We start from the raw sequence: 24883 nt of genomic DNA on the forward strand, positions 1-24883 counted from the left end.
TCACCGATTTCCACCCCCCCCCCTTTCGGTAAAGTGAGATCGGTAACCGCCTTGACGGTGGGTTACCGCTCGATAATCTCGTTTGCCGCTCGGTGAACTTTACCCCACTCCGTTCAGCTTAATGTCATTCTCTCCGGGTTTAATTTATTTTTTTACTTAATATAATTCATAAACATTCAATATTCTATCTGCATTAACTACTTGTCTACTCATACAAACAATTAAATCCAAAGTCCATATTCCCTCATCAAATAAATCAAAATAATAAAAACTAACCATGAAATGAAATGAGTGATTCACTTATTCATGTACGGGAGGTTAGAATTCTGACGGAAATTCAGAATTGGCTAAATAAGGTTTAAACCATTTTGGGGTTAAGTCACAATGGTTTTGACATTTGGTTATTGGTAATTACAAGAGTTATATTGATAACTAGTATTTATATTAAATTTATATTTGAACATTTCAAAATTTCTAATTTGGTTTCTCTTAGAGGTCGGTTTAAAAAATTTTACGGGGGTTAGTTTCAAAATTTCAAGAAGGGCGATTGCAAAATTTTATGAATGACGCTCAAGATTTTCAAATATTCGTAACACGGAAGTTTCTTTTAAGAGAAGTCGCTTATACCATATTGAAAATGTAGTTACTTTGTTGTCCATGCATGTAATGAAAAAAATATATACATGTATGTTAAATATTTGTTGAAACCTAAGATTTATAAAATGACGGGATGAAAAAAATCTTGATTGTTAAATATTTGTTGAAACCTAAGATTTATAAAAGGAGGGGTGAAAAATAATCAAAGACATAACATAACAATATATTAGGCTATGGGGTTTGGTCATCCACTCCCCTCTGGCCATCTCTCTTATTCTTTATCTCAACCTCACGTCACCTCACTTTCCTCTTCCCTTGTTCAAGGATGTGCTCCCCTCCCCGAACCCCACACCCCTAAGCCTTGATGTGTAAATGCATGCATGCACGCATGTAGCTATAATACTAGGGATATAGACTGGCAAATTTGACTTATTTATTATCAAATAAGTCCAGCCCAACTGGTTGATGCATTGGAAATGATGGGGAAGCACTCAGGTTCGACTCTTGATCCTACCCGAGTTTTCTACTACAATGCATTTGCTCCAGAGGGTCAGCTCTTGTAGAGGGTGCAACTCCTGTCATGTGGCAGGAGGCTCGAAATTTTCTCGGGGACAGCGTTACGCCCCTCTCGACCAGGCGTGAGCCCGGTTAAGACAACATAGTCCTGGTAATGAGTGGTGACGGGCCTGCGTCTGGCGGGTGTGAATTAGCCGTCTATTGTGAAATTCACCTGTCAAAAAAAAAAGGTTGATTTAAGTTATCTATAGATTGTAAGGGTTTAACATATCAACTTAGCTGATTAAAAATGCAATGAATGTGTTTAAAATTACATTAGACACACTGTTATCATTTTAAAAATAATTATATATATATATATAGGTAGATGATCCTGTAAAAAGTGCTCAAAGTGTGAGAAGTGTAAGAAGTGTATTATAACACTATATATAATACTATATAACACCATATAAACACCGTATAACAATATGTAACAACATATAATACCATATAACACTATGTTACACTATATACCATTATATAACAAATATAACACTATACATCTATCATAGACATGCTATCAGACAACCTATAGTGTTATATTTGTTATATAATGATATATAGTGTTACATAGTGTTATATGGTATTATATGGTGTTACATGTTGTTATACGGTGTTTATATGGTGTTATATAGTATTATATATAGTGTTATAATACACTTCTTACACTTCTCACACTTTAGGCCCTTTTTACACTATCTTTACCCTATATATATATAGATATATTATGTTAGATCTTGTGTGTTACACAATTAGAATAAATGTAATGTCTTAAAAAGTTAAATCTTAAAAAAAATATGTATTACACGGGTTAAAAAAACACGTGTATGAAAAAAAAAAAAAAAAAAAAAGCAAAAACATGTCACTCAAATTTTACCTAACCCGTTTTAACATTAACTAAAAAAAAATACACCTTATACATCGTTTCAGCTGCCACTATCCATACACCGGAGTTATTTCAAAGATATTTTTTCTAGTAATTTACTCAGCATATTTCTGACATATTAAATTTATTATTTACTAAAGAATTTATTATTTACTAAAGAAAACTAATTGTATAAAAGTCTTATTTAATACTCAATTTTCTTTTGGTTTTGTAAAAAAAAACAAAACAAAACAAACGAACAACCATAACTTTGTGATGTTGCTGTTTGTCGTAGAATAAAAAATATCTTTAATCTATCTACATCATAAATATAAGGTTATATTGCGTCGGGTATAGATTACATTATTATAGTACATATATAAAAAAAACCCCAAACAAACATAGTTTTCCAAGAATCTTGAGAAAATCTTTTATTTGTCAACATTAATATTAATACCGGTAGTTAGGCTATGTGATGTGGTGTGGTATGGTCATAACCTAAATGATTACCACCAACCTTCACGTCATCCCCATGTTACCTTACCCTCATCCACCAACGTATATGGTATGGACCATGACCTATACTATCATCCACTACCCCCCCCCCTCTATATAAAATCTCTTAACTAATTAAAACAGAGTCATTGTTGTCATGAATTAAACTATGGTTTGGAAAGGGGGTGGTGTACCACGAGAATTATGTCCCGCATGGCAATCAATAATCCAATCAACCACCTCCACACCCCATAGTCTTAGCGATATGTTTTTATTAGATCACCGTTTGGTTTTCTTTTCGGAATTGATCTTCTTAAAAGATTTGGACTCTATGGAGAATTGAAATATATCAAATAAAATTGAATCTCTAATGTATTTGGATGATTTTTGGAATTGATCTTCTTAAAAGATTTAGAGTCTATGGCGAACTGAAATATATCAAACAAATTTGAATCTCTAATGTATTTGGCGAACAAATGTAACTATTATATATAAACTGAAGTCTAACACCGATATTGTTGCCTGTCGCCACCATCATCTATCACACCACACCACTCACAGGCCCCATTTCACTACCGCAACCACACCGAAGCCACCATCCCCCCTTGTTGCCTGTCGCCACCACCATCTATCACACCACACCACTCATAGCCCCATATCGCTATCGCCACCCCACTCAAAAACCCCTTTTCGCTATCGCCACCACCCCGATACCCCTCCCCCCCAACCTGGCGATCATGGTGGTGGCAGAGGTTGGGGTGAGGGTGAGGCGTGGTGGTGATGGTTAGGGTGAGGGCGGAGCGGGGTGGTGATGATCAGTGTATAGAGTTGCTTTTGATACGAAATCTTAAGATATTTAGTTAAAAGAGATGGGGTATAGAGTGTTAATAAGAGTTGCTTTTGATACGAAATCTTAAGATCTTAGCGCCACCCTGCCACCTAGACAACTATAGCGTCTCGGGGGGGCCATCAACCGACCGCCATGGAGGGGGCGTTATCCACCCTCCGCCAGCACGCTAATGCCAGAAAATGGCTTTGAAGGTTGGGCCAATTCTTTTCAACCAATTAAATCTCCTCTTTATTTTTTTTACTTTGTTTAATAGGGTGCTTTAAAGGGGTTTTAAACCATTGCATGCAAGTTAAAAGAAGAGGCTTTAAAACTCCCTATTTGACATGGCACTGATATGGATTGATAAAACCCCTAGAGGCTTTATACCACACACTCGAGCCTAAATGTTAAGATATACTGAGTTAAAACATTAGGTTTATGACTTGGATCACATCAGTTTGAGATTTTATTTTATCGATATCTTTTTAAAGATTCTTGGCTTGTGTTTTTCTTTTCTTTTCTTTTTACTTAACATTCCATAAAATTGTAATAAAGGGGCGGCAATTCTTGACACGATCCGTTAACCTGATATGAAAAAATCAGGTTTGGGTCGACTAACACGACCCGTTTAAAAAAACGGGTCGGGTTCAGGTTGATTCGTATTAAAAATGGGTCGGCTTCGAGTTGACCCGTATAAAAACGGGTTGACCTATTAACCCGTTTAACTATTTAGATAAAGAAATCTTTTATATTTTTGTTTTTGTTTTTTCGGTTTCTATTTTAAATGGTTAATTATAATACTGTTAATTTTGACACATTATATTATTTATTTATCACACTCATACTCATCATTAAACATGTTATCGATAACCCGCTTTAAACCGAACAACTCGTTTATAATCGTCAACTTATATCACTCATTTAAAAATATGGGTTAAACGGGTTGGGTATGGGTTGACCCGAATTAATATGGGTCGGGTTAGGGTTGAAATATTTGACCCGAATAGTAATATGGGTCGGTTTCGATTGAACATTTCAACACGCCAACCCGTAACCCGTTACCCCGCCAACCCATCAACCCAACACGATTGCCACCTATATATGTGTGTATGAATTGGTCTATAAACTTTAAACTCATACATTTTATACTAGATTATAGACTTGTGTATTACACGATGTTGTACAATAGAATGGTATAGTTATATAGTATGTAAAATACTTTATATAATTAACGTATTTTTATTACCATATGGCAATTCAAACATAGTAGTTTATATAAATAATGTTATTTTTACAATTATATATCTTTTAAATATAGCTTTTATTTATCGTAAATGAAAATAATTTTATTACTATGTCATAAATAAGATATGTTATATTTATTAATAATTGTTATGCAAATTTAATTAATAATAAATTATTATAAAATATTGATTCAAGTTAACTGCTTATATATGAAGAATAGAAATTTTTCATAATTAATGGTTAATTTATCATGTCACAAATGAATAGAAAAAAATTAATAATGTTAAAATAGGATTAAGTTACTATTTACTACTTTATAAAATGCATCTTTATTTAAGGTCGCAAAAAGATTTAGGGAAAATTTTTTTTTGATGAGGTGAAATATGATGGTGTCACGTATCAAAATAGTGGAAGTAACATTTTAACTAAACCAATCATAAGTAGTGGAACGTAACCTTTTTCTTCGTAACATAAAAAAAATGGATATAGATAGATTCCTGGGAATTATTTTAACTATCCCAATCATAAATAGTGGAAAGTAACTTTTTTTTTTTTTTTTGTAAATAATTCTTAAATATAGCTTTATATGTAATATATAGCACACTTTGGGACAAAATCCAAATTAACGTAGAAAAACGTCAAACATGGCACTGTATCATCGGGTCAGACAATGCATTAAACGGATTTTTTTAACAATAACAATGATATATTATACCATAGAAAAGCTAGCTATGATATACGAAATTAACTACTAATAAACCTTTGAGAGCTCAATCTATTTGACCTTTTGCATATAATATTTGATATGACATGCATTTTAAATTTTATTTATATTATATATGTTGATGCATGCTACATTCTTTAATATCGGGCATTAGTGAAGTATACGTACTTTACTATTTAGTGGTGGGCACCATTGATATAAAATAAAATAAAAGATTCAAGGGGCAGCACTTATGATTGAATAAACAATTTCGTCTAATGCCCATTGGATTTTAAAAATATAATGCACATTAGTTTTAGTGGAAAATGAATCGACCCTGTTTTAAAACATAAGTGGGTCAATTTATGTTTTTATATGGTTGATGGCTTTGTGAATCGACCAATATCTACGTGTGCTACAATATTGGACTTGAAGAGAACCTCACTGAATGAGATGTCAGTACAAAGTTGTGGTCCAAAGCTTATAAAATATGCCAAAAGATGAACACGGGTTAATTAAACAATTCCTAAACATATGAGCCATTTATTCAATTTTGGAGGCATATGTGCTTACATTGGTGATTGTTGCCCATAAAAGTGAGTGATGTTAGTTCAAATCACTGCTTAATTAGATGATAACTAGGTGCAAAAAAAGTGTTCAAAAAAACTTTATTCGATTTTGTAGAACTCAAGACAGTGACAGAACTAGCCCAAAAATTTAGGAGTATCAAAAAAAATTGGGGTCAAGGGTATCCTTTGTATAACGAAGACGGAGTTGTTTTACACTATAGAGACGGAGTTGAGCCTTAGCCAGTGCTATCCCTGCGAACATATTAGCTCCGTCCCTGACTCAAAGACGTATTTAACTTTGATTGAAATTTTGTTCAAGTTTACATTTACATGATCCACAAGTATTTAACCTGGATTGAAATTTTGTTTAAGTTGAAATTTACATGATCCACAATGAATAACAGCTAAATCAAAAGTGAGTATATGTAGGGGTGTAAAGGAGCTTAGATGCTGGTGAGGTAGTTGATATCGACTTACTAAAAGCTTGAATCAGGTTGAAAGCTAAAACAAGCTAAAGCTTCAGCCAAAGCCAAAACCAAAGCTAAATAATAATAATAATAATAATAATAATAATAATAATAATAATAATAATAATAATAATATATGTTAATAAACGAGTGGAGGTTGAACTAAACTTGATCTTAAAAAAACTACTTATAAGTTATAACCCCTATCAAACTCTAAAAGTTAAAAGTTCAAAACAAACTCAACTTATTTACATCTTGTGTGTGACTGTGTGTGGTTCTTTCTGGAAGGTTATGCTGATTTTAGGAGGTATCAAGTCTCAACCGTATAATTCTTACTACTAGGTCCAACAATTTTGTTTTGAATCTACGTATGCGTCTATGTCCCATGATCTCATGTCCTAACAAGTTGGTCTAATGGTTAGTCACTTAGTTTCTCTCCTTGAGGTCTCATGCTCAACTCCCACTAGCATCACTCTGAAGGACATAGGTGGTAGCAACGAAGTTTCAAACTAGGCCTCTCTGGATGTCGCCAGTTCAAAACCGAGCCGAACCGGGTTTTACTGCAGTGGGCCTTCGGACGGGTTTTCCCGAAACTCGTGGCTTGGTGTCTCAGGTATGCATCTAACTTTGACCTTTATAAAAGAGGAGATACCTTTATTCGATTAAGGACATATCAAAATGTTTATCTGGTAATTTAGTTGGTCATTCAAAAAAAATCCCATGGCCCATACTTATTGAGGCCAGTCTTCTGTCCACAAGATCTATACTATATAATAAAAGAAAGAGTTAATTACATAGTTAGTCCCTGTAGTTTACACAAAATAACATACTTAGGTACTAATAATTTAAAATCACCTTCTAGGGCATTAACTTTTCATTTTGTAACGTTTGGAGGTATTAACTTCTACGGTATTAACATAGTTAGTCCTTATGGTTTCCACAAAATAACATTCTTAGATACTAATAGAATGTGAATTAAACCTACAAATAACGCTAATACCTCCAAACATTACAAAATGAAAAGTTAATACCCTAGAATGTGATTTTAAACTATTAGTACCTAAGTATGTTACTTTGTGCAAACCACAGGTACTACCTATGTAATTAACTCTAAAAGAAACCTGATTTTGGACACGTGTCATTCATTGAAGATGTCTACATTTGTAATTTCCTACCTTTTCATACTTGATATTATTATTTACCAAATTGACACTTTTTTATTTAGTTTACCCTTATCTCTTATTTTATGAAAAAAAAATCGATTATAAGCATGGTAATTTCCTAGATAAAACAAAATAATATATATTATTCGACAAAAATTAAACAAAGAATATCTTAGATTGATTGTTTTGAATTCGTTTTGCTTATGTTCAACGTCATGTAATTGGCTATTTCATTGAAAACCAATTCTTTTGGATATTTATATAATTTTTTTTCATAAGTAAGGTTCATGTTCAATTCAATATACTGTGTATAAATGGATATGTATGGAGTTATAATTTATGAAGTTGATCTTCTAAATTAAAATTCATGTAAACGAATTAGATGTTATTAAATTGTTTTTTTAGATGTTGATTGGTATACGAATACATACTATATAACAAAAGAAACCTGATTTTGAACACGTGTCATTCATCGAAGATGTCTGCATTTGTAATTTCCTACCTTTTCATACTTAATATTATTTTTTACCAAATTGACACTTTTTTATTTAGTTTACCCTTATCTGTAACACCCCCAAAATTCCACCTGCGGAAACCCCGCGAGGCGTGTTACGCATCAGAGTTCGAGCCACCAATCACATTGAACCAATGATAAATATTTAGATAAGTCATGACATTAATTATCAAACAAGATGTCTACATGATATCAATTCTCAAAAGTTGTGTAGCGGAAGCATGTAATCGTTTCATAATAATAATCAAATCAATGTATTGTTTATAAGTGATTCCAAGAGTCTCGATCCATGACCACTCCAGCACTTCCAGATAGCAAGTCCATGTTCCAAGGCTAACGACCTACAAGCATGCAAACAAGTGTGTCAGACTACGCTGGTGAGTTCAAAGTGTTGCTTACGTGTTGTGTTACCAGATATATGTTAATGCGATTTAATGATGCGTTACGATGTTGCTCAAGTTAGATACCCTAGGGAGTGTGCCCATGTGTATCCGGGGAGTGGTTACCCCTTAACGACCGATTGCTATGTTGCCATCGTTAGATACCCTAGGGAGTGTGCCCATATGTATCCGAGGAGTGTGCCTCTAACAACCATAGCCCTATCCAGATAATTAGTTCACGCCCGTCCTTACGGCCCGGTGTGAGGTTTCCCACCTAATAGCGCTATCAACTAAATACCTCCATTGCCCTCCAGGCAAAAACCAAAACCGATTAAGTTATTTACCCAATGTTTCCCTTCCAAATGTTTACCAGTTGTCCCAAACCACCGGGACGCATGCTTGAGAAAAGTGCAGTGAACTCACCTTGGTTTGCTCGGTATGACTAATTTCTTGTTTATCAATTGATCACACACGTCCTAACATGGTTACCGACAACAATCAATCTCAGGTGCACATAATTCACATATTTCACGTACAATTAATTCATGCATTCCTCGTTCACATAATACACAATTATTGTATATGTAGCACACACATATAATTCAAGTCACAACAGTTGATCCATCAACCCATTATCATCAAGTAGTCACTTAGCATGTATTCGGTTCATAAGTAGGTTCATATCATAATTTCATGTTTACATGACACATAACCCTCAATCCTTCAATATAAGAATATGTAAAATATTAATCAAGTTAATATTTCACATAAGAGCTTATGCAGTCTACTACTACCCTTCGGCCCAGATTCTCAATTTTGTAAACCCATCCTACTGTTAATTGAGAGCACTTAGGTTACAAGCATCTCAACTTTTACGTGCAAAGATATTAATTTCCCAAACAATCTATCAGTTTACCGAATAATAAAAGTCTATTACTAACTCATTTGTTCAAGTATTATCTAACAATTTACACTATTCCAAAAGATGTCTATGACTCTATACTTTAAATATTACCTTATCAACCAAAATATTACGCATACACACATACAATTAAACAGTGAATCATACCTACCTGAAAATCATTTGAAAAAGAAACGATCGACCTTTCATATTTTCTAAAACCATCCAGTGAACATACATTTTATTCAAGATGTTAGCATCATACAAAGGTTCCCTAGTATTCCGTAACCCCTCAAAGATCATAAATTTTCAGAAACATTCTTAATTATATAATCAACATCCATAGATTCATCATTAACTCATTATTAAAATCACATTATCGTTAATATCATGTGTTGACAAAAGAGTATGTATTGCATAGTAAACACAATTTTCTATACACTAGACACCTACTTTCAATTCTCACCTAACGGATAACAGCTACAAGAATTCATATCAGCATACTATGTACTCAAATTGAAAATAACAGACTAACACAAGACTACATACTGAAAGCACACGACTGGATAACGCGAACCATACAGTACATAGAAATAACTTACCTATTTCATCTCGGACCCGACGTCGTCGCATCGTCATCATTCCAGCTTTAATTACCGCCACTTGTTCGAACCGAACCACCAACTTATCGACGGCTCCATCCGTCATCACCGATGCTGTTGCCGGCGCTGCCACGGTTGTCGGCGGCGCCGCCGCCCATGGTGGTGTGTTTTCTCCGTATTCCCTAATTTCTCCGATGACTCAGATTATTCGTTCGGTGGTTTGGGCTTGAGGAGGAGGAAGAACTAGAGGGTGAGAGATGGGTGATCGATGCAAGGGGGGCTACTTCTCCTCTGCCGTCGCACACAACCACAAGATTAGGGTTTCTCTTTTATTTTTATTTTATTTTTTGCTTCTCCATACATACATGCACGTATAATATAAAACAAGGGGGTATTGGGCCACTTGGGTTAGATGGGCCGCAAGGGAGGGGTGAAGGGGGTGGCGGGCTGGGTTGGTGATGCTTGGGCCGAGAATGATCTAACAAGAAGGAGGAAGGATCTCAACAATTTGCATAGGAGTTGTGCGGCCCGGTACGGTTCTATTGTGCGACTAGACTTTATATTATAACACATACATACAACATTCACATTACACGTTATCAAGCTCACAACTATTCAAATATAATCAAACACCATAAATGTCTCATATAACGTACACGTAGTTACAAAGTAAAAGCGAAGCGTAATAGGATTTATACGAGTTGTCACATTATCTCTTATTTTATGAAAAAAAAAATATCGATTATTCTATCTCTTATTTTCATATTGCATTTTTTTTAAATTTAGTTTGTACTTATCTTTTCCGTTCAAATGGGACAAAAGTAAAATTATTGGGTTTCACATTTGTAATTAGTTATTTTTTTTATTAAGATGCTATCGTTCTATTTGCTCATGTTCAAAATGATCAGAAAAAAAAAACCTCAGTTATTTTTGTTTCTAGGAAATCATAATCGTTTTATTTGATTCAATCATTCTAGAAGTTTTAAAACTAAAATATAATCTATCATAATCAAATTCACATTTCAAAACCCTCAAAATTCAACCATTCAATAATCACAATTACTCACACATATAAGCCCATATATAATCTAACCTACTTTTAATAAAGGATTCCAATTAATTCTACGTGAAATTCATAAAGACTTTTTGTTATACACTTAAATTCATATATAATCTAATCTAACTTTTAATAATATATATGTGTGGACGCTCGGAGGGCAAAAGTGAAATTGCACTAATTTTAACGTTATTTCACTAAATTTGTGAAAATAACGTTAAAAGCGGCGGACGGTTAATCATGCATCATCATCATGTGGTGGCGTTGATAGCAGAAATACAAAAGGGAACATGCACTAATCGGTCTTTGTCCCGATTGCTGAGTGTTATGTGCCTTATGTCCAAAGCTTGATGCAAAACTACTATCGAGTCGGGGTCTTACTGAAAGCAGCCTCTACATCTTAGTCTACTTAGACCCTACCTTAGCTTTGCTATTTGTAGGATTTACTGAGTATGATGATGATGATGATTTAGTATATATAATTAGATTTATTCAACCCGTATAATACACGGAGTTTATAAAGATATAATTTTTTTTATTATTTAGTTTATAAAATTACATTTATCCAACCCGTGTAATATACAAGGTTACAAAATTACATTTATTTAACCCGTGTAATACACAGTGTTTTTAAAAATATAATTTTTTTTTATTATTTAGTATATATAATTAGATTTATTCAACCCGTACAATACACGGGTTTTTATTATTTGGTATATAAAATTACATTTATTCAGTACAATATATGAGCTTCTTAGAGATATAATTTTTTTATTATTTAATATATAAAATTACATTTGTTCAACCCGTGTAATAAACGAGATTTTTAAAGAATAATTGTTTTAATTTATTATATAAAATTACATTTATTCAACTCGTGTAATACACGAGATTCTAATATAGTTCACATATAAACAAGTAAATAAAATTAAATACTAATTTTTTCCGCCCTTTTAATTACTTTTAAGCACATGCCAATTTTGACTAGATTTAGTGATTTTTACATGGATATTAAATACTAAATTTTCCGCCTTTTTAATACTTTCAAGCACATGCCAATTTTGACTAGATTTAGTGATTTTATTTTTACGTGTTCAAGTCACAGCTCGTTCGATACTGATCAGTAAGTTATTTAGTGACATGAATAGTTAATGCAGCTATCATGGACTAATTGGACACTACATAGACACACTGGCGGATCTAAGATTTTTCTCATCGGATTCACTTTTTTAGGTGTTTAATTTTCAGTCAACTCAACGTTCGAATTTTCGGGTCGGCTCAGGCTTTATCACTAAATCAATATTTTTTCTATCCCACTATCTATCCCGTCTCTAAAAAATAAATTTCTCTAAATTTACCTCTATATTGATTTGTAATATTTTTTTACAAAACAAATTCGAGTCAGCATGGGTCCATGTCAGACCTCCGATACACCTAAAAATGGTCATTTAGTTCGAGTTAAGCAAAAACTAAGAACAAAACGTTGTTCTGAACTAGTCACAAAAACAAAGCAGGGTTATAACATTCTATAGGTGAAGCATAAAAAGAGGAATAAATAAGCATGCTATAAAAGCATCTAACCAAACCATTTCTATTGGTTATTATCTAAGAGATTCTTTTAATCGGTCCTGTTCGACTAAAATAAATTAAATTAATTTCCATTTAATTACCATGTTAAACAATATAAACCTGAATTTGGATTAAACAATCTTGAATTTAAGTTCAAAGTTCAAAAATAAACACTCGTGATAGTTCAAATATGAACATGAAACATTAAATTATTTATACAACGTTGTTAACGTCAAAAAATAAATCCAAAAATAAATAAAACTAAGAAAAATGTTAAACCCTAAGGCTAGAGGGTATGGTGATGGTCCTCCAAGGGAGGATGATCCGCCACGTAGGCGCCACGTCATAGCCCTCCCAAGAATGGTCCATCCCACAAAACTAGAGGGTATGGGAGGATGATCCTACCCCACCACTATATACAAGTACCAGCAGCCTAATGTACAAATCACAAACAAAGAGGGCCCACCAGCTTGGATCGTCTTGAACGTCCGTAGCTCGACGTCGAAGACGGTGACCGGGGGGGGGGGGGTGCCATGCTGCCGGCGCCGTTCCTAGCCGGGTATGGGGACGGACCCCATACCCACCAGCCTAATAACCTAAAGACACTTGTTCTCCGTTATCATGCATGCCCAATGATTTTACTATTTTGATTTTGAATACCAACGACCAAGTGGTTATGATAAGGCCCGATCATAAGCAACTCCAGTCTCCAGCCCAGCCCAAGATGGTGATTTTCAAGAGATTTTTTTTTTCTTCTATTTGTAATTAAGTTTCCAACATATCAGGGATTCAGGTATCAATTTAAATAGTCACGTAGCATTAAACATAAAAGATCCATCGTTTAAACTTATTATTGTGTTCGTAGCCTATAATAAATTTATTGAAATATGTAAATATTATATATTTATTAATGATATCAACACATTTTTAATCTAGTTAATATAAGATAACTTGTACCTATTATACACCGATCAATACTCATATATTTTAGTAACATCTTTCAAGCACATACCAATTCTGACGAGATTTAGTGATTTTATATTTTTCACGTTAAGTCACACATCTTTCAATCTTGATCACTAAGTTATTTAGTGAGATGAATACACACATATTTAAGTGTCCCTATCCAATTAACTTTTATCAACACATTAAAAATGTCAGTAAAAGTTTATTGGTTTAGGTTTTACTAATATTTTGTGTCACCAACATAGGTATTTATCAACGTCATCCTACCGTTATTATTTTTTTTTCTTTTGGGTCAAGAACTTTTCAAAGGCGGGATCTTTGGAATGCTATAGATGAGTCTTTAATGTATAATTCTCCTTTCTATTGTTTGTAGTTGTTTTCGCCATTTGCTAGTTTCTTGCTAGGGGGGTCTTGCTAATAAAAGTCGTTGTTTCAAAAGAAATCTCTTACGTTATTATGTGTGAGTAAAACATCCGACATTTTGTGACACTTTTACCTTTAGCGGGGTTTATCATTTTAAAGATGGTGTATGTTATTGAAAATAGTTGTTGCATGAGGTTATTGTTTAGTTGTTTGACTGTTACATCGTTAGTTTCTACAACTTATCAGGATTGTATTGTTTTATTATATTGTCCCAATCATAGAGTACATATAAAAATGAAAATAAATATTATACGCCATAAGTTTTATATATTATTGTTTCTACTTTCTAGTTAAGCTCCTTATAAGAAGCTCGAACCTAAGTTCTCCTACTAAATGAACTTTGATTTAGAACTGAGATCCGTTTAAGTTCAGTTTGATTTGAGTTTTTTACTTTTAGTAATCTAATCTTGTATGTGTTATGAACGGACCGCCTCGTTTACGCCTCTATTTTATCGGTAGGATTTTGGTTTGCACCATCTTCATCACCGGACATGATCACACCTTAGAGTATGGATTTCAAGGTTTTCACTTGCCATTTGGAGCTCAATCTTGAAAAAAAGTTTTTTGAAAGGGTAGATATGGATATTGTCATGTTTTTGAAAGGGTGTGTATTTATACACACACATTTAACTAAAAAAGATAATAATTATAATATTTTGTAATGATATTTATGTAATTTTGAAAGAAAGATAAAACGATGACACTCTTATTAGTTAATATTTTAACGAGATTATAGATAATAAATAGGTTACTTACTATTGACATATTTACATTTAGAGCAAGGTTATTGTACAAGTGGGCTTAACATACCAAACATGAGAAGTGAAGGGGAATTGTTTTTACTATCTTGTCAACCACGTGTTTTAGTCCTAGAATCTAAATAATAATAAAAAAATGTGTATTTACACTAGTAGAAAAATTATAACCATTCTAGGGTCTACTAGAGTAAACACACGCTTTTTTTTTTTTTTTTGCAACTAAACATCATACTTAAGTATATGAAAAAAATTTCAAAAAAAAAAAAATTCCTTCACTTCTCATGTTAAGACCCATTTGTATTTCATCTTTACAACTAAACATTATGCTTAAGCAGATAAAAAAACAATAAAAAAATAAAAAAAGATATTTCTTCACTTCGCATATTAAGACTCATTAAACATTATAAAGAAGCAACATCTTTATGCATACATGTGTTGTAAGTTTGGTTTAGGGTGTTTTTCAAAAAAAAAAAAGGAATTTTCTATTTTAACCCTAAAGTTTTAATCTTTGATAATTTAAGTTTAAAGTTTTAATCTTTGTTTCCTTTTTAACCCTAAAGTTTTAATCTTTGACAATTTAAGTTTAAAGTTTTAATCTTTGGTAATTTAACCCCTTTAATTAATTTGATTTTTCACTTCTAATTCAAAAGTTTCCATCTTATACAATTTAACCCCTTTGATTAATTTGATTTTTCACTTCTAATTCAAAAGTTTCCATCTTTTGCGATTTAACCACTTTGATTTTTTTACTTATATGTTGTAATCTTGGCTTTGGGGGTTTTTCAAAGAAAAAATGGTTATGCATATGGTTATTGTAACCTTGGCTTTAGGGGGTTTTTCAAAAAAAAAAATGATTTTTTTACTTTTGACCAAAAAGTATTTCATAAATTACTTTTAACTCAAAACTATTTGTTTTTTTTACTTTTAACACAAAACTTTTTATTTTTTGCAATTTATCCTAACAACTTTTTTTACTTTCAACTTTGATCCTTTATAGTTTTCATTTTCCGCAAATTTTTTCGCTTTATGCTTCGTTCTAAATTTTGAGACTTAACACATCGCAACGTGCGTCTTTGGTTTAACGTTTTTACGTTTCGTTCTAAATTTTGTGAGTTAACACGATGCAACGTGTGTGTGTGGGTGAACGTTTTACATCGTCTATTTTTTCCCGTTTGACAAGTTCAACATAACGTGCACGTCCTAAATCGATTTAGTTATAACTAAAGAATATCCGCCACATTGCGGTGGGTCGTAATTCTAGTTTGTATTTAAGACTCATTTGTATTCAATATTTATTGTTTATAATGAGGGTATTAAAATTTTTGAAATAAATTGATTAATAATTTTAAAGCACATAAGCATATTCATTAATTTTAGGGTGCTTATATTCAGACAACATCTTCAAACATACACATCGGTACATCACAACACCCTATGGACTACACTGGGTTTCTATATATAAAATGTTTCAAAGTATGATTGGGCTCAATGGTTCAATTTCATTTTTAGGTAATACAATGTAATGGGGTTGATGGTGATGTTTGTACAAGTAAATATCAGGTGGTTTTAATAAAGTTGATGGGTGAACAATGATTATAATATTTTGTAGTGATATATATGTAATTTTTAAAGAAAGATAAAACGATGACACTCTTATTAGTTAATATTTTAACGAGATTATAGATAATAAAAAGGTTAATTACTATTGAAATATTTACACGTAGAACAAGGTTATTGTACAAGTGGGCTTAACATACCAAACGTGAGAAGTGAAGGGGAATTGTTTTTACTATCTTGTCAACCACGTGTTTTAGTCCCAGAATCTAATAATAATAAAAAATCGTGTATTTACACTAGTAGAACAATTATAACCATTCTAGGGTCTACTAGAGTAAACACACGATTTTTTTTTTTTTTTTTTTTTTTTTTTTTTTTTTGCAACTAAACATCTTACTTAAGTATATGAAAAAAATTTCAAAAAAAAAATCCTTCACTTCTCATGTTAAGACCCATTTGTATTTTATCTTTACAACTAAACATTATGCTTAAGCAGATGAAATAAACAATTAAAAAAATAAAAATATCTTTCTTCACTTCTCATGTTAAGACTCATTTATATATAAGACTCATTTGTACTCAATATTTATTGTTTATAATGAGTGTATTAAAATTTTTGAAATAAATTGATATAATAATTTTAAAGTACATAAGCATATTCATTAATTTTAGAGTGCTTATATTCAGACATCTTCAAACATACACATCGGTACATCACAACACCCTATGGACTAATCAGAGATGGGTGAACGAAGCGGTTTTTAAATCTACAATTGTGGAGATTTGGAAACTATGAAAAAAATATAAAAACACTGGGTTTCTATATATAAAAATGTTTCAAAGTATGATTGGGTTCAATGGTTCAATTTCATTTTAGGTAATACAATGTAATGGGGTTGATGGTGATGTTTGTACAAGTAAATATTAGGTGGTTTTAATAAAGTTGATGGGTGAACAAAAGTAGATATGGGCTTCATGAGTCATATCAATATTTGTCACTTGATTTACGTTAGTCGACCCTTGTTACTATTATACGGCTTGTGTCAATATGATGTAGGCGAAACTCTTTCCACTTGTTATACATATGAGGAGGGGAAAGGGTTTTCCAGACCCGGGTACCCTAACCCCCTTCAATCTTTTTAAGCCACGTCACTTAGGCCATCTGTTACTCTCTTTAACGTTGTCATTTGGACCTTCATATCCTCTTCCTTTTTTTTCTATATACATAAATAAATATATCATATACATCATAATAATAATTAGTTAAAATTATAAACCATACAAAGTACATAATTAAACAAACACAAACTTGATAAATAAACGTAAACAAACTATATAGTTAAACGTAAACAAACTACATAAGTAAACAAACACAAACTAGATAAATTAACGTAAACAAACTAGATAATTAATAATCATCAGCGCCTGAAGAACTATTGGAGTTAGCATCTGGATGCACATGTTGTGGCTCGTAGGGATGCTTTCTTAGTAATCGCCAAGGCTTAATGTAAGTAAATTCTCCGTTGTATCTAATTTGGTATTCACGACGGATCTGGGCAATCCTTTGTGCATCTGTTAAGTCGTGACCGTTGGCCATCGTAATGTTGTAGAGTTAATGAAATTTACAAACCTCCCTGAACATAAAACGAAACTTTACCCAAGCTTGGCGCGAAGAGCTGATCGGTTTTGCCTACACATTGGCAGAATTGTTGAAATAAGTCTAATTTAAATTCAACGCCTTCCCATCTGTTTTCGGTCACGTGCAATCAAGTGTTGACCAAAGCTAGTTCTTCATCTTTGTTCCATGGTCTTCTTGCCTTTTATTTGAGTGTATAGAGATGAATGAGAGCATGTGAGAGTGTATGATTGAGTTCTTTTTATAAAATCGGTGTGATATGTGCATGTATTTTTAGTGGGTTTGAAATTAAAAAAAATAGTAAAATAATAAATAGTCAATGCAAATGACCGTTGAACGGTAAAATGCATTCAACTCAACCAACAATAACGAGCGGTAAACACCCAAACCCTCCCCTGCCCACCGGGCTATACCCGCATCACCAATGACGGTGTTTGGGTTGCGGTGTTTGTATTCGGTACCTAGTTTTTGGCGTTTGCGGCTCGGTACCGGTAAAATACTGAAACTTACCTTCAAATACCGGTACCTTACTAGTATCATACCGAACATTTTTGAAACCGGTACCAGTATCAAATTTATCAAAGGGTAAATTACACTTTTCGTCCTTTATGTTTATAGCGGGTTGCAGTGGATAGCCTTTGACTTCAACAATTACAGTCACAGTCCTTTATTTAGAAAACGCATTACATTCTACGTCCTTTAGCCCTAACTTGGTTAAAAGTTTTAGTTAAGTATGACATGTGCCTTGCACATTGAGGGTAGATTAGTAATTTTACCAATATATTTAAAATATATTTATACAAATACATATAAATAACCCCACTCTTCAGTATGTGAAAGCCCCATCTCTCTTTCGTCCTTGTTCTCCACCTGCCACCTACCACCACCACTTGTCACCACCCCACACACATTACCGTCGCCGCCACTATACACCACCACCGTTACCGGCACCCCTATCAAGTTTGCAATATGACCCAATTACCCCCCCCCCCTCTCTCTCTCATCAACAATGCCCGGATCGGTGAACGACCCCACCAATTCATCTTCTGGTCAAAAACAAAAACCCAGATCCAGAAAACTTATTTCCCCCTTACAGATGCGAATAATGGTGGTGAAAAGAAGCATCTTTTTCATAGGCTGTGGAGTGAAGACAATGAAATTGACTTGATTCAAGGTATGACTAGTAGCAATCAAAACACCAGAAAAATGCAATCAATCTTAAATTTCTACACTAAAAAAAATCTTTTTCGTATACTAATTCAAGAAAATACTCACTGGGGCATTTCGTCGAACAGTTACCGGACCAAAAACAAAACACACAGACTTTAATACATACTTGTTTTCAGCACTATCAAAGAAAAACCCAGAAATTTTTGGGCTTTCTACTTGTTCTTCTTCAGTTCTTGACCAAAACCCAATGAAAAACTGGCAGAAAAAGTGGAAAATTGAGATTGATTTAGAGAAAGAAAGTGTTTATCCTCGTCCTTGTTTGGGCTGGAAGACACTTTAGGGGTCGTTTCCGATCGGACGGCTAAACAAAGGGGAAATATTCGCGGGTGATGGGTGAATCATGTGGAACCCACTGGATGGACTAGCTTATTGCAATAAGATTGTCTTTATCATCAAGTGTAATCCTATTTTTCATGAGCAGTGGCGTCCGACTGAGTGGGGTCACTATGGGAGTGGTGGTGGTAGAGGTTGGTTGGAGAGAGATGAAGAGGAGAGATTTTAGGGTTAGGTTGAAGAAGATAGTGTTTATTTATTAAAGAACATTTTAAATTAAAATATGAAATGACCAGAATACCCTTAAGTAGATAGACTTAACTGAAAATTTTAATTTGGTTAGTGCTAAAGGACGAAAGATGTAAGGGGTTTTCTAAATAAAGGATTGTGACTGTAATTATTAAAGTTAAAGGTTATCCATTGCAACCTGCTACAAACATAAAGGACGAAAAATGTAATTTACCCTTTATCAAATATATTAAATTTCGATACCATTACTAGCGTCTCCCTAAGTCTTTTAAGGCTGATCGATACTTACTTGGACGCCTTTCAACATCACAAATCAAACAAAAAGAAAACGTTGAAGAAACCTTAAAATTAAAAACCCTAACTCTCTCTGGTGATGCTTCCGGATGCTTCTCTTCCTGTTTGATAATCGCCCTCTGTTTTAACTGCGAATCAACAGTAAGCCCCTCTTCTTCTTCTTCTTCTTCTTCTTCTACCTGCTGATTCAGTTCGTTATTTTATCTGAATTATTATTTAGGTTTGAAATCGATAGCTTAAATGTTGATTTGTTCTGAATGAACAAACGTGAATTTTGTCATGTGAAGGAAACTGTCCCTTTTTATGGGTCAAATTTGTGTTAATTGCTAGCTACTGTTTTCCTACATCCATAGATTTAGCATTTTGGGCATAAAGTAAATGAGCAATAACACGGTTGCATCATACATGATAGATAGCACAAAGTTTTGTTTGTTTTATCCTGTTTTTAACCTTGACTTGGATTGGATTGGATTGGATTGACTGAATTAGATATATAGACATTAAGGTTCCATTTATGCAAACAATTTTCTGTAATCCAAAGCCTGATATGGTGTTCTGTATGTATATAATGGCTGAATGCAATGAATTCGATAGATATATAACTTGTTGGAACTCCATCACGTTCTGTCGTTCTCCCTCTCAAACGATCTTCGTAAGAAAAGTTGAAGACGAACGCGAAAACTCGATTTCTCTCTCACGGCTCGGTTTTTGGTTTGGAACCAAACCGGCTGAGATATTAAAAATGTGAAGAAATATACTCTTTAGATATTTTTCAATTTTTTTTATTTAAACAATACTTGAAAAGGACAAACGTTCGGGTTCTTTTAAGCCTGCCATTTTTTTGAACTTTCAAAAATGAATAGTAAAATTCCATGTAAATAACGGTACCAACCGAACCATTTTCGGCCGGTCCGGGCGATCCCTCCAACCTGGCCAGTAAACAGTTCAGTTTAGATTCTTCAAAAACCAGAGTTACCGGTTCACCCTATATATCCCATCAAAACCGGATCATGAACATACCTACAGTCTGTGTTTATACATGTGCATCAGCATCTCTTTGGGGGAATGTTTATCAGCTGCTTGCGTCGTGTAGCAGCTGGGGAAAGCATCTGCCGAAAGTCTGAAACATTATCAATTACACCCATGAACAGGGAGTTCTTATCCATCCGCCTCCTATTTTGTTTTTATTTTATATTTATTATTATTTGGTGACTGTGAAAACCTGCCTCATTGCTAACCAATGGGATTGCAACTTGCGTTAGGTAGTTAGCCTTCGCTTTCGTTTTATTTCGATTGACCAAATAATGAGAGGGTATCGCAAAGCACGACTCTATCTTCACCTGGATTTGTTAATTTTTTCTCACCCACAACCAATATTATGTATTCCTTTTATAATATTTGTTCATACATCCATGGTTTTAAAAAAACGTTTGAGGCGTGCGCCTCAAGGCGCGTCTCGAGGCGAAACGGCCAAAAAACGAGCCTGAGGCGCGCCTCATGGTGTTTTTAATGTATATGCGCCTCAGAAAGGCTGAGGCGCTAAGAAAGCTGCGCCTCAGGTGCGCCTCAGGGCATTTTGATAGCTGTTTTTGATGTTTTTGACTTTTTGTGTCGATTTCAAGCATTTCATGTCTTTTTAAGTGTGTTTCTGATGATTTTGATGAATTTGATGATGAAACTAGTTAGTATTATTATTTTTATAATATATATAATTTTTATATTTATTTATTAATTCCGCCTCGGCCTTACGCCTCGTTTCGCCTCGAGGCTTACGCCTCGTGAGGCGAAGGGAGAACGCCTCGAAACTCGTTTCCGTTCTTTTAAACCTTGATACATCATACATTTTCATCTTGAAAGTTGAATCTGAAGATATAATCAATAAATTGTAAGGATTTATGTACATAAAAGAGGATGTTACACATGATACTATTCATTCTAACCCTTGGGATTGGAGCTATCGGATTATTATCTTTAACTTTTTAAAACCTTTATATTGTGTTTTCTGACTTTTTCTTAACTCATCTCTTTGCAGATGTCGCAACAGAAGGAAGATGCAGTTTTAAATGAATCCATTGATAGTGAAGAAAAAGAAAAAAATCAAGATCAAACTGTCGAGGAAACAGTTGGTAAGTTTTGTGCTATTTGCTATAGCGTCCGCTATGGACGCTATTGATAACTATGCCTTGAAGAAATCTGTGAATAAGAGACGTCATACTTTATTTGTGCCTGCTTACGGGTGAACTTTGTATTCTCTCTTTCATTTTATTCTTATATGAATCTTGAAGTTAATACGCGTTTGATTAAAAGCATTTCGACTTATTTTGCTGATACATTGTGTACCATCAGTTTCAGATGATGACATCATTGACTATTCGGTTAAACCCGAGTTCTATGACCCAAAGCTTGACGATAAAGACCAATTGTGGGTTCAAAAGAAAAAGAAGGGTCAATATTCCGATGCAGTGCTTAGCTGTCCCGCGTGTTTTACAACCCTATGCCTCGAGTGCCAAAGGTATATAATTATAACAGTATATAGTTTCACAAAGTTTAACAATACGTAATGTTGATTTTACTGATTTGGGTTTTGTTTATGTTTTTCAGGCATGAAAAATATGTGACACAATACCGAGCTGTTTTTGTGGTAAATTGCAAGGTTAAAAAGGGGCAAGTGTCAGATAAAGGAAGTTTGAAAAGGAAAAGAGTTAGAAAAGGTGCCGGTGGCGGTTCAGGTGGTGGTGATGAGTCGTTTAGTCCTGTTTGTTGCTCGGTTTGTGAGACTGAGGTTGGGGTTATTGATGATGATGAGATCTACCATTTCTTTAATGTTCTTCCTAGTGAGTGTTAGATATGTTTTGATAGTCTTGTGAATTTGTTTTTATATTTGGATGTACAAAACAAGGCCTACATGATATGTTTTTAAGCTTTCATTAAACAATAGCAATCTCCTTCGTAATCGATTAGCTTTATTTTTTGTTCGGTGGTTAAGATGGTTTCTTTATTGGCTTGCTACTGATAGGAGTAGCGGGAATGGTGGATTTCGTTTGATATGACGAGTGAAGAGTTTAGAGAAGTAACGCTTCCAGATAGTTTAGCATACCACCCGTGGTGGTTTCCTTTGTCCATGTCTAAACTAAGGGAGTCTCTTGTTGCGGTTGCACGCAGTGTAGAGGGTAATAGTTCATCTTTTCGGCGTATGGATGATGGAGGATGAATCTTTTACCAAGCTATTCGCTTTTAATGTCGACACCTCACGTGCACTAGAGGTACAGGGATTTAAAAAGAGCATCGAAGCTATAGTTGAAGTCGTAGAAAATGTTCGTCGTAGACAATTTACTTTTTGTGAGCTTATGAGCCCAGAGCCCGACTCAAAACATGTCGATAATCTTGTGGTTGGGATTTATGGAATGAAGTATTCATTTTCAGTGCACCCCTACATGGAAATACTGTTTCTGCTTGATCAACCAAATCTTAAAGTTTATAATGAAGCGGAAACCCTCAACTTTCAGGAACTGAAGTTTAATAATCGATTTAACTTAAGTCTTTTGCTTATAACAAGATCTTCAGATATCAAGATGTTTTGGTTTCATATTGGTTTTGCCTTTCCTGAACAAATATGACCAATTTTAGAACGGTTTGTTCTGACCCATTACCCTGTGTCCCTGTCTGTTTTGCGAGGTATACTTGCTTAATTATGGATGATCTACATATGATTAAGAAAAACTCCACCAACTCGAGTTGTTTTATCAGATGCTTTTATGTATAATACGAAAGTAGATGGGTGCTCCGGTTACCCGGAAATTGTTCTAATATGAAATTCTTTCGAGTATAATCACATATCAAAACGTAGTTAAAGATAAAACATGTCGTAACTGCATACTTGGTATTCAAATAAATATTGTACTAATTATCATATATATAAAAACAAAAGTCACAATGCATTTACAAACCAACAACCTATGTGTTGTGCAATGTAGCCGGCGATAAGCAAAAGCCACAGCCTTGGCAAACTCCACAACAAAGTTAAGAATTCAAATACAAACCAACGACCTACGCCCATCGTCCAGGATCCTTATCATACCTTTCGTAAATTCAGGCGTCAATGTGGGCTTCATCATAAGATGCCAGCTAATCATTACCATCTTGAAATTGTATAAGATGTCAGCAAGTGTTAGAAGCATCAACGTCTTATAGAGCAAGTAGAATACTCTCCGCTGAGAGGTTATGAAGAAAGATAAGGTACACATAACGCAGTAACAAACCATGGAATAGCGTAGAATGTTTGGCATGGTTATCTCCAACATCAGGGAGTTACTGAAAAACGACAAGAATGGAACAAGAATGGTGGATACTCCGGGCATCGGGAAATCGATTTCCTGATTCAGGTACTCGAAAATCGCTCTTTGTCATGGTGTACAAAGAATATATCGCTATATAACTTTGTCGCCGTTTTTTGTTATGACCCTCCCAAACTATTGTAGTCAGAGACACAGAGTGTGTGCGAGATGAAAAACAAAAGAAGAAGAGTAAAACTAAGATAGTTGGAATTAGATGCAAAGGATGAAGAAGATGACCTAAATATTAATATCTATCTAGGATGTGATGGGCCCGTTTATAAAAGTATGCAATGGCCCAGTGTTTTCACCATAGCATAAAATATTATTCAGTAGTAAAACTTTAAACTAGTTTTTACCATTTATTTCTTTATTAATCTATTTTAACTTAATATAAAAGAAGTTGGCTTTTTTAATTTGTATTGTTTTGTATTAATGTGTATATCGTTTTATATAGTTTCTTTTGGTTTTCTCCAAAATATATAAATAACAGTGTCCATTTTTCTAACTTTTTTTTTTCAATAAAAACTAAAATAATATTTATCAAATCATTTAACTATCAATTCAAGTAATGTTAAAAAGAAGTCGACAATAGTTCATGTGTTTATCGTAGATTAATTGTTAAAAACTTTATCCACGATGTATGAATGTGTGT

The 24883-nt window shown here is 33.7% G+C and overlaps 2 protein-coding genes across 3 annotated transcripts in view; one reads left to right on the forward strand and one right to left on the reverse strand.

The window, feature by feature from the left end:
- LOC110920251 overlaps positions 1 to 21311 on the reverse strand; it is a 42813-nt gene extending 21502 nt beyond the window's left edge. The window contains exons 1-2 of the mRNA XM_035985695.1: positions 21306 to 21311; positions 19945 to 20076 (exon numbers count right to left, since the gene is read on the reverse strand). Coding sequence (XP_035841588.1) covers positions 19945 to 20076; positions 21306 to 21311 — 138 coding nt within the window. The remainder of the gene's footprint in view (positions 1 to 19944; positions 20077 to 21305) is intronic.
- Positions 18459 to 22863, forward strand: LOC110914986 (E2F-associated phosphoprotein). 2 transcript variants are annotated; one of them, XM_035985029.1, is made up of 4 exons: positions 18459 to 19025; positions 21930 to 22023; positions 22244 to 22409; positions 22499 to 22850. In XM_035985029.1, exons 2-4 carry the CDS (start codon positions 21930 to 21932, stop codon positions 22740 to 22742), a joined length of 504 nt encoding a protein of 167 aa, XP_035840922.1. In that variant the 5' UTR covers positions 18459 to 19025; the 3' UTR covers positions 22743 to 22850. The 2 variants fall into 2 exon arrangements, with proteins under 2 accessions (XP_035840922.1, XP_022015294.1); XM_022159602.2 differs by lacking the exon at positions 18459 to 19025 and adding an exon at positions 19863 to 20038 and having other exon boundaries at positions 22499 to 22863.
- Positions 22864 to 24883: the final 2020 nt, after the last annotated feature.

This window comes from Helianthus annuus, chromosome 16 (genome assembly GCF_002127325.2).
Source record: "Helianthus annuus cultivar XRQ/B chromosome 16, HanXRQr2.0-SUNRISE, whole genome shotgun sequence".
In the NCBI taxonomy this organism is placed as follows: domain Eukaryota; kingdom Viridiplantae; phylum Streptophyta; class Magnoliopsida; order Asterales; family Asteraceae; genus Helianthus; species Helianthus annuus.